Source organism: Symphodus melops (genome assembly GCF_947650265.1).
Source record: "Symphodus melops genome assembly, chromosome: 19".
Lineage (NCBI taxonomy): Eukaryota > Metazoa > Chordata > Actinopteri > Labriformes > Labridae > Symphodus > Symphodus melops.
In genome coordinates this window covers 8,156,321-8,169,115 of record NC_136709.1, presented here as the reverse complement: position 1 = coordinate 8,169,115, position 12,795 = coordinate 8,156,321, and the positions used below count along the sequence as shown (strand labels likewise).

The window sequence follows — 12,795 nt, the reverse complement described above, 5'->3', positions numbered from 1 at the left end:
TATGGTTGACCACAAGAAAATTAGGCTGCCTTGTATGAATGTATGAAGAAATGACACTCTTCTCTGTAACGTTTAATTTCTACAGCACTGAAAGTATGAAGTAGTGTGTACAGTAGCCTGTCCTCTCTACATGAAAGAACTCTCAGAAGATTTTCAAGAGGATCAAATGCAGCTGCTTTTCAGGAAAGCCATCCTAAGCTTGAACACGTGAATTTAACATCTGCAATCACAACATTTAGAGCAGTTCAGAACACAAAAAAAAGCATTTGAGTGGGGGAGGGGAAGAAAGGTTGCTTCTTGGCTCCAGATGAACTGGTCCAGGCAGTCTGCAGGGACACACCTGGAGGAATGTGACTCAGCCTCTGCCAGCCACAAGTTTGAACAAGACAGGCCTACACAACGGGATAAACAAATCGCTTTTCACTACAACAACTCTGAAAGGAAGGAAACATAAGGGAAAGCAAGCACAAGGAGAGAAAAAAATACCCCAGAAGAATTGGGAGGGTCTTAAAATGGGAGTGATCTTTGGCTTATTTGGAGAACCACCCATTCAGGCTGGGCAAACACATTATGAACAAAGAAAATGACACAGCCATAAGTTCCTGTAGATATTATACTTCATAATATTTGATATATCGCTTGAGAGCGTAGATTGTAGATGTAGACAATATTCCCACTTGCATAGAGGTCAGTATGAATGTCACAATTTCATTCAAATTTCATTATGTCTTGTTAAGATTAGGTTTACACAAAAGACCATACTTTAACACCTCCTCCATGTTAATCTCTCGGATCACACATTTTTGCTTTTATAAGCTGATATTTATCAGTGACATATCTGCTGACACCCATACTACTACAGAGGTGACACATGACTTGTTGGCAGCAATTTGTTCTGACCAAACTGTGCTCGACCTACTTAGACACTCTACAGGCCTCCGTGGTAATTTCCATCGAAACTACAACTGAAAGAGGCTTTAATAGTTTAATAGTTTAAATGAAGCCTGAAGTGTCTGTGGAATCCTCTCACTGTTTGTGGAAAGAGATACTGCGGTTTTGATATTTTTAAAAAACGTTATAAAGTTATTCTTCATGGCTCTGAGCAGAAGAAAATATATGTATTTTATTTTGAGGTACTGAAGTGGCTGCACAACTTTCAGAGGCAGGGTGGACAAAAACACAAGGGTGCAAAAACCTGCCACTTTGCTCTCACTACAGCTCCATTATCACATGTAGCAGCTCAAACACTAAACTCATCCATTCAGAGGCTGCACGCATTCACAAATTCCAGAGCTGGGTGGGTCCAAACACATCGTTACAGCTGAATCAAATTGAGTGGGAGGCTCCACCTCTTCCCTCCTAAAAGTACCAATCAAGCTAAATAATGAGGGTAGTGCTCCTAGCAACTGAGCAATCAGTGTGACAAAGAGGAAAAAGAACTTTAAAGGACACATGGAAAAAGTTGAGGAAGAAAGAACATCTGAGATCTTCATTGAACCAGAGAATTTCCTCTTTCTGGTTTACATTATTGTGATTTGTTATGCAAAGACTTTGTTTACATGTTGAGCAGTTAAAATGATTTCCCTGCATCAAATGCAGCACACACTTCTGTGTTTATACCTTTATAAACTAGAATTCTTGCTCTTGAGAAAAAGAAAACAAAACCTCATTGTTAAGACAAGAAAATCATCTTTAATGAAAAAATATAAGCAACTATGCAATCACGTGTATCTCAGTTCTGCTATACACATCCTGAAATCATACAATCCGTTTACACTACAGCATTTACGCTGCAAAGCTTTCTCCTACTTGTTTACAGAACGTAATATAAAACATAAGCACAGTACCTTGCACAACAGCAAAATCTTCCAAACCATTTCATAAATTATAAAAAGTACACTATTGACAGATATGAATGTGTGCATAAGGAAAAGACAGTTCTGTTTGAAGCAAACTTTTGGATGTTGGGCAGTGAGCAGAGGGTAATTCTTATACAGAAAACCATGTGTTTGTAAAACCACAATCGCCAGACCATCGGGTGACTCATGTAATTGCTATCAAGGCTAAATCCAACCCTGCATCGCAAAAAAAAAAAAAAAGGTTTTCATTATGCATGGGATATAAAATGTCTTCTGTAAATTCTGCTCTGACCCCAAACACCAAAGTGTTCACATTCCTGTTTAATGAAACTTGTCTTGTAGCCCAGGATTTCAAATTCTCTGACAGTGTACAACAAAACAATTAAAACCTACATCAATCATACTTCAGTCCCTTAGAAGAAAAATGTAGGCAGGCATGTCTTTAAGGAAGTGCCTGTATTTTTGAGGTGAGATACATTACCTCTTCCATCTCTGTTTTCCATAAAGTCTTTCTTCCTACTATATTCAAGATATTGCAACACTGTATGAAGGAGCTGGTGTTTCAGGTGCTTTTTTGCCTGTAAGTTTCAAAGTGTTTGACTCCATCAAGTTGCTTCCACTGGACAGTGTGTTGGTCATGACATGGCGAGAGTGTTGAAGCGTGCCAAAACATTCACGGCAGCGTTTGCCAACCAAGTAGACGATTTCAAAAATGGATAGGAGGATGCAGACCAGGCTGGTGACCACCATGAAGAGGGTGAAGATTCTTTTCTCAGTGGGCCGAGCAATGAAGCAGTCCACCTTGTTGGGACAGGGCTTCTGTTCACACTTAATGAGTGAGGGGAAGTCGTAACCCTCGTAGATGTGATAGACGAGGTAGACGAAAGTGGCGTCCACAGCTATTTTGAAGACCAAAGTGAGCACATAGGTCCACCACAGGCCTCCTCGCTTCTTGCCCGTGTTCATGTAGAGACGACGGCAGTTTTCACCATACTTGAGCTTGTTCTTCTTTTCTCTGTCTTCCCTGTAGGCCACATGCATCACCACCAGGAGAGAGGGGCAGGTGACAAAGATGAGCTGCAATGCCCATAGCCGTACATGTGAGACGGGGAAGAAGTGGTCATAGCAGACATTATGGCACCCAGGCTGAGCTGTGTTGCATTTGAAGTCCTTTTGTTCATCGCCCCATACCTTCTCTGCTGCCACCACAAATACCATGACCCTGAAGAGGAATACAATTGAAAGCCACACTCGGCCGAAGGCTGTGGAGTACTTGTTCACTCCACTGAGGAGGCCCTGGAGGAATGCCCAGTTCATGACGAGGTTTGTTCACAGTCTGTCTGCTCTTCCCGCTGATGGAAGACAGAGAGCACTTCTAAGCTGAAACGGCACGGACAGAAGTCGGGAAACTGTCACTCTAAGAGAAAAAGAAAACACAAGTCATATCAGAGATATAGTAAAAGGTAAAGACAAAGAAGCACACTGAAGAAAGGCAAAGTTATGATTTCACGTATCAACATATCTTTGAGATGAAACGAGCAAAGAAAGCTCTTAAATTGTTTTAAACATTTCTAAAACATATTTACCACGACTTAGAATGTCCAAAATCTGGTGTCTTGAAATAAAGTCGGACAACTCTGACTCAAATTCACCGTTCGCTTCCCTTTGACTCGGGTAAATACGCTTCCAGGTTAGTTCTTTCCGTGCGCAATTACGCGTTTCCAAAATGTCAATTTATACACTATACTATCCAAATATACGGATTTGACTGAGTCCGTACATGTTCGCGGGGCTACCCTGTACATTACATTTCAAAAAATCATTCGAATACTTACAGTTAAAATGCTTTTATTGCGGTTCAGTTTCGAAGCGGGAGGAACGAGGTTTGGGATAACCATCACCGAGGAGTCTTCGCTGATTTCTCAATAGTCCGGGAGTGGAGGGGGTGGAGTTGCCTGCCATGTCTTCTCACCACTCAACCTGATCAGGTGGGGCAGTCGAGCTCTATCAAAGTTGTTGTTGAAATAAAGTTTAATGATTAGACGACGTTTGACGTCTAATTTTCCCGGTTTCAATCATTCAGATATTTTCGAATGATTCGAAATCTGGTCGGACACGCCGACAGAAGTCCTGCAAGTGATCATTGGAATAAGAAATAAATATTAAATTTACCTTGACTGCGGCTTGAGTGGTTAAACTCATTGTATTTTATTTATTCATTTATTTTTTATTTGACCAGAAAAAAAAACCATAGAGATTAAAAATCTCTTTTTAAAGAGTGTCCTGGACAAAATAAGCCGCAACACAAGTTTCAGAAGACGAGCAGCCAACGATAAAACACAATATTAACATTTATAAAGCATACTTGTCTTTAACATCCACATTTGTATTCTTTACAAAACCATTCACCTAGCAACCAACTTTACTTTAGTAGCTGCATATATTCTTGACCAAAAAAAAAAAAAAAAAAAAAAAAAAAAAACAGGGAAATAAGCATTTTAAATAAGTAATCATGCATCAGAGAGTATAAACACACTATTAGAAGATCAATGTGATGTTTAATTTGCAACAAGTCATTAGAAGCTTGATTTCGATTCTTTATAAAAAGGGGGGAGTTTATTGAAATATTTACATTACAGCTGGTGTATATTCAAAGTACAAAAGACCATTACCAAACTCCTGCTCTCTCACTCATACACTGTCTCCATAGACACGTACAAACGCACACTGTGACATTCACACATATTCTCCACAGTCAGAGATGATAACTTTCTGCTTCGTCTTGCCATCTTTTGATCCCTGAGCCTGTGGAAAGTAAACACAAATTGACATTACTCACAAAATGCAGCATGGTTGACCTTCATTATTACAAGAACTTAAACAAAACAAAAAAAGCATTTGTGTGCGTTCACAAATATATTTTTGCAACTGAAGTCAAGACTAGCCAAATACATTTTCAGTTGATTCCTAAAATAAAATAAAATCACCTCTTGTATTCAAGCAGCAGCATGCATGTTTTGTTTTCATTTGGCATGAGAAGGGAGGGACGCATGCATGCATGCGTAAGAACATTATTTCAGAGCGACAGTGGGTATGGAAAGTATTCAGACCCCTTTAAATTTTCACTGTGATTTATTGCAGCCATTTTCTAAAATCAAAAAAGTTAATTTTATTTCTCATAATGTACACTCAGTACTTTACCTTGACCTGTTTTTCTTCACTCGTACCACTTAGAATTAATGCTAAAAAGTTCAATCTTGGTCTCATCAGACCAGAGAATCTTCTTTGTCATAGTCTGAGAGTAGTTCATGTGTTTTTTGAAAAACTCTATGCAGCCTTTCATTTGTCTTGCACTGAGGAGAGGCTTCTGTCGGGCCACTCTGCCATAAAGCCCCGACTGGTGGAGGGCTGCAGTGATAGTTGACTTTGTGGAACTTTCTCCCATCTCCCTACTACATCTCTGGAGCTCTGCGGCAGTGATCTTTGGGTTCTTCTTCACCTCTCTCACCGAGGCTCTTATCCCACGATTGCTCAGTTTGGCTGGACGGCCAGGTCCAGGAAGAGTTCTGGTCATCCCAAACTTCTTCCATTTAAGGATTATGGAGGCCACTGTGCTCTTAGAAACCTTGAGTGCAGCAGAAATTATTTTGTAACCTTGGCCAGATCTGTGCCTTGCCACAATCCTGTCTCTGAGCACCTTGGGCAGTTCCTTCAACCTCATGATTCTCATTTGCTCTGACATGCACGGTGAGCTGTAAGGTCTTATATAGACAGGTGTGTGCCTTTCCTAATCAATTTAACACAGCTGGACTCCAATGAAGGAGCAGAACCATCTCAAGGGTGATCAGAAGAAATGGTCAGCATGTGAGTTAAATATGAGTGTCACAGCAAAGGGTCTGAATACTTCTGACTCATGTGATATTGCAGTTTGTTTGTTTTTTAAATAAATTTGCAAGAATTCCTACATTTCCGTTTTTTTTCTGTCAAGATGGGGTGCTGAATTTACATTAATGAGAAATAAAATGAACTTTTTAGTTTTATCAAATGGCTGCGATGAAACAAAGAATCAAAAACATTTAAAGGGGTCTGAATACTTTCTGTAACCACTATATATTCATGTCTTAACATGCATGCTGGATTATGATCAGAGGTGCTCTTAATATCGCAGAATGCATCCAACATAATCAAACATCACAAATTCAAAATATTAGAAAGATGCTCAATGTTCCTGAACTCATTTGTCAGTACATTTGTACATTTGAGTGAAGTGTATGAACTAATCTGATAATGGACTATCTTTGAACTGTGACAAAAAAATACCTCCGTCTCAAGGCACAGTCCTGCCTTCTTTCCTCATCCCTGGCTGTCTCGTTGTGTGCTATTGAACAGTAACCTGCATATGCCTTTACTGAATCAGTGTAAGACATGATTTCTACTTTATTTCTTAGCCACTAACTTCAAATACTTATGCTATGTTTTAGTATGTAATGTATTAGTTGAAACTTGAATGGAACAGAACCAAAGAACACGTGAAACTCGAGCAACAAAGAAAAAGGAGAAACGCCATAGTTGAGTGGTTTGCCTTGAATAAGTAAAGAGGGTGGTTCTCAATGTGGCCCTGGACATGTTTGCTCACACAATGCTGAAAAAATGTGGTTATGCGTAATCACATGTAAGTTACAGGGGTGAGTGAGAGAGAGAGAGAGATTTTTTGTTATGAGTGATTTGAGGCTCTTGTAATTGTATTCACACTTTGGAATAGGAGTCCAAGGTATTATTATATCAAGAAATCATTTTACATCTGCAGCCACCCCTTACTGTACCTCCATTGAACGGAGCACATCCATCCCCTCCACCAGGTCTCCAAACACCACATGCTTGCCATCCAGCCAGTCTGTTTTATCAGTGGTGATGAAAAACTGAGAGCCATTACTGTTTGGCCCAGAGTTGGCCATGGAAAGCTGTCCTGCAAGCACAAGAGACACAAGATTTGGCCACAGCTATCTGCCAGTAAACATTAACCATGGGTCGAATTCACAGAGAGACCTCACACAATGACATGCAACCTGAAAGCTGCCCTCCACACTTCTCACCTGGAGCGGTGTGTTTCAGGACAAAGTTCTCATCGTCAAACTTCCGGCCGTAGATTGACTTGCCACCGGTGCCGTTGTGGTTTGTGAAATCACCTCCTTGGCACATAAACTGAGGGATGATGCGATGAAAGCTGCTGCCTTTGAAGCCAAAGCCCTTCTCGTGTGTGCACAAGCAGCGGAAATTTTCTGTACAGGATAGAAAAAAAGGGATTTTTAAAGTTTGCAAACCCAGAATTGTTTTTCTTTAATTGAATCTCACTTCGAACTTGAAATCGTGTAGCAAAAGTAAATGGTGTTTTGTCAAAGATGCAATGACAAGCACATGGCTTCCACACCTGCAGTCATGGGAACAATGTCCGCACGAAGAAGAAAGCGTAGCCTCCCTGCTGGCTTGTTTCCAATCTTGATGTCCATGTAGACCTGTGGATTAACTCGACCTTTTTTAGCTGGAGGCTCGGCCTGCAAAAACAATTCATCCTTGATATCAATATTTGAGAATAGTTTTAAAAAAGCACAAGCACACTGAAAGAAAGCCACCTTACCTCCTGAGCCGCAGTGTTGGTTGATTCTCCAGTGGCAGCCTCGCTCTCAGCCTCCTCTGTGGTTTTACCCGAGAACTTCTTCAGCCAGTCGTCGTCCGACCAAACTAAAAAAGAAAGCAGAGTTTGAATCAGAATTAAAAGTTAACATCTAGTCAGGGACTTCTGCAAAAAGGCTCTCATCAATCACCTGGTCGAGAAGAGCCTTCTTTGATTCTCATGGGCTTGGCAGTGTTGACTCGGATAGTTCGTCCAAAAAGCTCAGACTCATTCTAGCAGACAAACAGAAATAAAACACAATCTCTCTTTCTGTGCTTTTTGGGTAAACTTTTAGAAATAAAACAGATAAATGTGCACCAATGTGATCCACTCACCATATTATCAATAGCGGCTGCAGCATCCTGTTGAAGAAAAGGAGCATGAAATAGGTGAAATGTTAAATGGACTTGTGCAGTGCTTTTCTAGTCTTCCGACGACTCACTTCTTACTCTGCAGGTCACATTCACACACTGATTGCAGAGGCTGCTATGTTAAGTGTTCATCAGTTTTAACTTGTTAAATTCATTCCCATTCACAGCCGCTGACAGCAGCAAAAGCAGTTTGGTGTTCAGTGTCTTGCCCAAGGACACTTCGACACGTGGCTGCAGCTGGGGATTGAACCCCTGACCTACTGGTTAAGAGACAACAGACTGTATAAATAAGCCACAACTGATTGGGTTATGATCAGAGACTTGTTCATTAAAAAAGTGTCAAAAACTTTCATTGAATTTAAAGCTTTCCAATTAAAACGTGCATAGAGGTGTCTGATAAATCCATTCAATTCATATTCTTGTTTAAATGCTAAATCAAATAATGACTGGAAATCTCCCCCGAGAAAACTATCTTTCTGTTATGTTGATATTTTGGTATATATCTTTTATTTATTAAACAGCATATAAAACTGAATTTAAAAATGTCAGCAAGTCCTATTTTAGTGTTTGCATCACCTCAGATCTCTCTTTATACTGTAACGTATAAACACATCTTTACAGCAGCACAAAGACTGGAAAAGCGGCACGTGGCATGACACTTCAGGGGCAGCGACATGTGGTGTAAGTCCAATGCAGCTCCTCTTTTGTAAAGTGTCTTAAGGTATGATTGATATATATTCAGCCACCCGTGCATGTCTGACGGCACATCACCCCTCTTCCACCACCATGATGCAAATCAACACCAGTGGTCTACTTTACAACATATATATTTTACTTCTGAAAAGGCTTTATTGACACTGTAAGTGCAACATAGCTATGTAATTAAAGAAATATGTCAATTGAACATATTCTTGCAGATTAAATCAGTAAATCAATACCTAGTTGCTGGAAAATACAAACTATCATGGATATGCTCAGATGTGGGTGTGATTTGCAATGTTTGTGAAATAATCTGGGGTTTTCCTAGCCAAGTCTATTGAATAAAAATATGCCACATAAGCACCGCAGGGATGCGCCGTGGACACACACAAACAGACACTCGGCATCACCTGCCCATTGACTTTTAGTGCAACAGAACATAGTCCAGGATCCATTAAGAGTCCTTGTGGTCAGGAGTGTGAATTAACAAGTCACACTATCGATTCTCCTTATCTCTATCCACTCTGTGTCTGCATTTATCAACAATCGATAAATTCATCTTCATCATCCCACAGCATGCTGGAGTCTTTGAACTTATCCACACAGATCAGTGCTATGTTATATCCAAACACTGAAGATAATACACCCTCTACTTTTCACTCTCCAGTGCTACAGACACATCCAGCATGGACCTTTGCTTTCTAGTTTGTAATATAGTCATGCTGGGGCAGTTTCAGAGGGAGCAGGGATGGCCGAGGCATAACTACTACTGAACCAATGACACAAGTGCTTAATTGCCCCGCTAAACTAAGGGGACATGTTGCTTACATGGATCCCACTTGGCAAAATGCATTTATGAAAATTCTCAGACAGTTTGTCTGTACTTTAGTATTATAATAAGTACATACCTCTCCCAATTCAAACTCAATGAATGCAAATCCTCTGTGCTTTTCTGAAAGAAGAGCAAACACATCCATACTTTAAGAAGTGTTTTACATTCATTTGTAACAGATAAGAGTGCAGAAAAGAACTCTTCGGCTTACCTGTCTCGTAGTCTAAAGGTATCTGGATGTCTGTGATGTCTCCAAACGGAATAAACGCTGCATGCAAAACCTTCTCGTCCACCTCCTCTGCTAGTCCACCTGACAGAAAGACATCACATGCTTTCTCAGCTGCTAGGCTTTAACATTGTTGATTACAAACAAAGGTTGATTAAATTAACCATTGAATATGTGTGTGCATGCATACAGGTTTATGCTCAAGCCAGAATCGGAACCACTACAGTCCAAAACTGCTGCTAAGGTTTAGTCTGCTTTATTAGTTAAATAAGTGTAATGGCATAGCATCGATAGATAGATAGATAGATAGATACTTTATTGATCCCGAGGGAAATTCAAGTGTGTAGTGTTAGCGCTTTAGTAAAGGTTTATGGAACTATAAAATAAAAATCCAGCCAGGTTGCCATGTTTTGACGATTACTTTCACGTTTTATCAGCTAAATATTTTCATATGTACGACTTTATAGTCTATATCTTTATGAAACTCTACACATTTAGTACTGTGAAATTATTTCAATGTAAATAAATGTTCTACGTTGACTTAAACCATATAATTAAAGCATTTCATTAAAAAACGGTAACTTACCAACATACAGGACTCGTTTGTTCGCCGCCATATTGGATGTAACCCTTCAACTCTGACCCCAGCGGCTTGTCATTGGTGCAGTAAAACTAAAGCCCGCCTCCCCATAGATCTATATGTCAGGGTGCGTTCAGATTGTTCCTCCTATCCACTTTCACTATCCACTTTAACGTAAGTGTATAGGAAAGGTGTTAGGAGAATTCATAAAGGCTATGGGAAAAGGCGATCGCGTTGTATGACTATCCAAATGATCCAACCGCGCTTTCACTAGGTGACGTCATAACAATGTGACGGCGAGTCTTCCGTGGTGGAACTACAGTTTTTAGAAAATGGACTACAAAAAGTTCATCTAAATTTCCCCTGTGCCTTCTTACAGGTGAAATAATCCTAAAAACCACGGGGTGTGAATAAAAAATAAAAGGTAGGCTTTATTAGATACCAGGAAACTTCACTTTGATGGTTTTATCACGTTCAGCGTTTATCTCAATAAAAAGAAATGAAATAAATCCAAAGGCTGTAACAAATTAAAAGTCAAATCAATATACACTCGCGCTGTTCGTCGATGGGGAGCCATAGATATATATAGAACACTAGATGACTCACTCGCGCTGTTCGCTGATCGGGAGCGACGTAGCAACGTGGCGGCCATCTTGGGTCAGGCAGCTGGCCCCGCATAGTACATTAATGTCAATGGTACATGTACTATTCAAATAACCCTAACTTGATAACATTTCAACCGATTTTCAAACGGATTGATTTGTTTTAAACGTCAGACATGTAGCTGTTAAATATCCCGTTTTGGCCGGGAAACAAAACTTGACCGGTATGGTTTGATATGTATGTTCCTGCATACTCAGTCTCAATGCAGCATTTAAACCATGATTTTTCATTAATATTAAAGAGATTGCTAAAGCAATGGCTACACATGCAAGGCATTTATATTATTTATAATATTTAATTGTCCCAGGTATGTTACATTAGTAACTTCTAGTATAATTATAGCTACATAACAGTATTTATTTTAGATATTTCATCAGTATCATATTACCGCTGGGTGGAGCAGAGAAGGAACAGCGTGTGTTTCCAATAACTTTAATTAAATAAAAACAATTCACAGATATATTGAATAATCCACAATCAATTAGCTGAGTCTTTAACTGACCAATGAGCTGCTCTGTAATAGTGTGATATGGTAACTGACCAATAAGCAGCTCTGTAACAGTGTGACCTGATAAGTGACCAAAGAACTGCTCTGTAACAGTGTGACATGATAACTGACCAATGACCAGCTCTGTAACAGTGTGACAAGATAGCTGACCAATTGCTGCTCTGTAATAGTGTGATATGATAACTGACCAATGAGCTGCTCTGTAACAGTGTAACATGATAACTGACCAACAAGTAGCTCCGTAACAGTGTGACCTGGTAAGTGACCAATGAGCAGCTCTGTAATATTGAGTAACACTGTAACTGACCAATGAGCAGATCTGTAACAATGTAAAATGATAACTGTCCACTGAGCAGCTCTGTAAAAGTGTAACATGAAGACTGACCAATGAGTAGCTTTGTAACAGTGTAACATGAAAACTGACCAATAAGCCACTCTGTAACAGTGTGACTTGATAACTGATCAATGAGACGCTCTGTAACAGTGTGATGTGATAATTGACCAATGAGCTGTTCTGTAATAGTGTGACATGGTAATCGACCAATGAGCGCCAATGTACCCAGTGTAACATGATAACTGACAAATGTGTAGCTCTGTAACATTGAATGACAGTGTAACTGACCAATGGGCAGTTCTGTAACAGTGTGACATGATAATGGACCAATGAACTGCTCTATAAGAGTGTAACATGATGACTGACCAATGTGCAACTCCATAACAGTATGACATGATAAGCTTACCAATAAAGAGCTCCATAACAATGTGATGTGATAACCGACCAATGAGCAGTTCTGTAACAGTGTAACATAATAACTGACCAATGAGCAGCTCCATAACAGTATGACATGACCAATGAGCAGCTTCATAATAGTGTGACACGATAACCAACAAATGACTTGCTCTGTGATAGTGTGACATGAAGATTGACCAATGAGCAGCTCTGTAAAAGTGTAACATGAAGACTGAACAATGAGCAGCTCTGTAATAGTGTGACATGATAACCGACCAATGAGCAGCTCCGTAACAGTAAGGCATGATATCTGACCAATGAGAAGTTCTGTAACAGAGTGACATGATCACAAAACAATGAGGAGCTCCGTAACAGTGTGACATGATAACCGACCATAAGAAGCTCTGTAACAGTGTGACATGATTACTCACCAATTACTACCATTGAGCCACACTGTAACAGTGTGTCATCTTGTGTTTATATATATCTATGCACCTCCCTGTGTCTAAATAGCCTCCAGTGCCCCCTGTTGGCAGAATCAATCTATCATCTCACAATTCACTCTGTCTGGTTGACTAATATTAAACGTTTTAACTGTAGAGAACTACTTCACCAACTTTAATAAAACAGGTTAGGTCAGTTTCTACCATTTCGGG

General features: G+C 39.8%; 2 protein-coding genes across 4 annotated transcripts; both read right to left on the bottom strand.

Moving 5' to 3' along the window:
- Positions 1-1,677: 1,677 nt before the first annotated feature.
- Positions 1,678-4,351, bottom strand: gjb10 (gap junction protein beta 10). Of its 2 annotated transcripts, none has more exons than XM_079370224.1 (2): positions 3,695-4,351; positions 1,678-3,276 (listed from the first exon to the last, which is right to left on the bottom strand). In XM_079370224.1, the coding sequence occupies exon 2, from the start codon at positions 3,174-3,176 to the stop codon at positions 2,385-2,387; it is 792 nt and encodes a 263-aa protein (XP_079226350.1). In that variant the 5' UTR covers positions 3,177-3,276; positions 3,695-4,351; the 3' UTR covers positions 1,678-2,384. The 2 variants fall into 2 exon arrangements, with proteins under 2 accessions (XP_079226350.1, XP_079226351.1); XM_079370225.1 differs by having other exon boundaries at positions 1,678-3,239.
- A 102-nt stretch (positions 4,352-4,453) lies between these two features.
- On the bottom strand, positions 4,454-10,926 carry ppie (peptidylprolyl isomerase E (cyclophilin E)). Of its 2 annotated transcripts, none has more exons than XM_079370222.1 (10): positions 10,845-10,926; positions 9,644-9,742; positions 9,509-9,552; positions 7,866-7,892; positions 7,682-7,763; positions 7,495-7,598; positions 7,288-7,411; positions 6,953-7,138; positions 6,683-6,825; positions 4,454-4,664 (listed from the first exon to the last, which is right to left on the bottom strand). In XM_079370222.1, exons 1-10 carry the CDS (start codon positions 10,888-10,890, stop codon positions 4,596-4,598), a joined length of 924 nt encoding a protein of 307 aa, XP_079226348.1. In that variant the 5' UTR covers positions 10,891-10,926; the 3' UTR covers positions 4,454-4,595. The 2 variants fall into 2 exon arrangements, with proteins under 2 accessions (XP_079226348.1, XP_079226349.1); XM_079370223.1 differs by lacking the exon at positions 10,845-10,926 and adding an exon at positions 10,245-10,544.
- Positions 10,927-12,795: the final 1,869 nt, after the last annotated feature.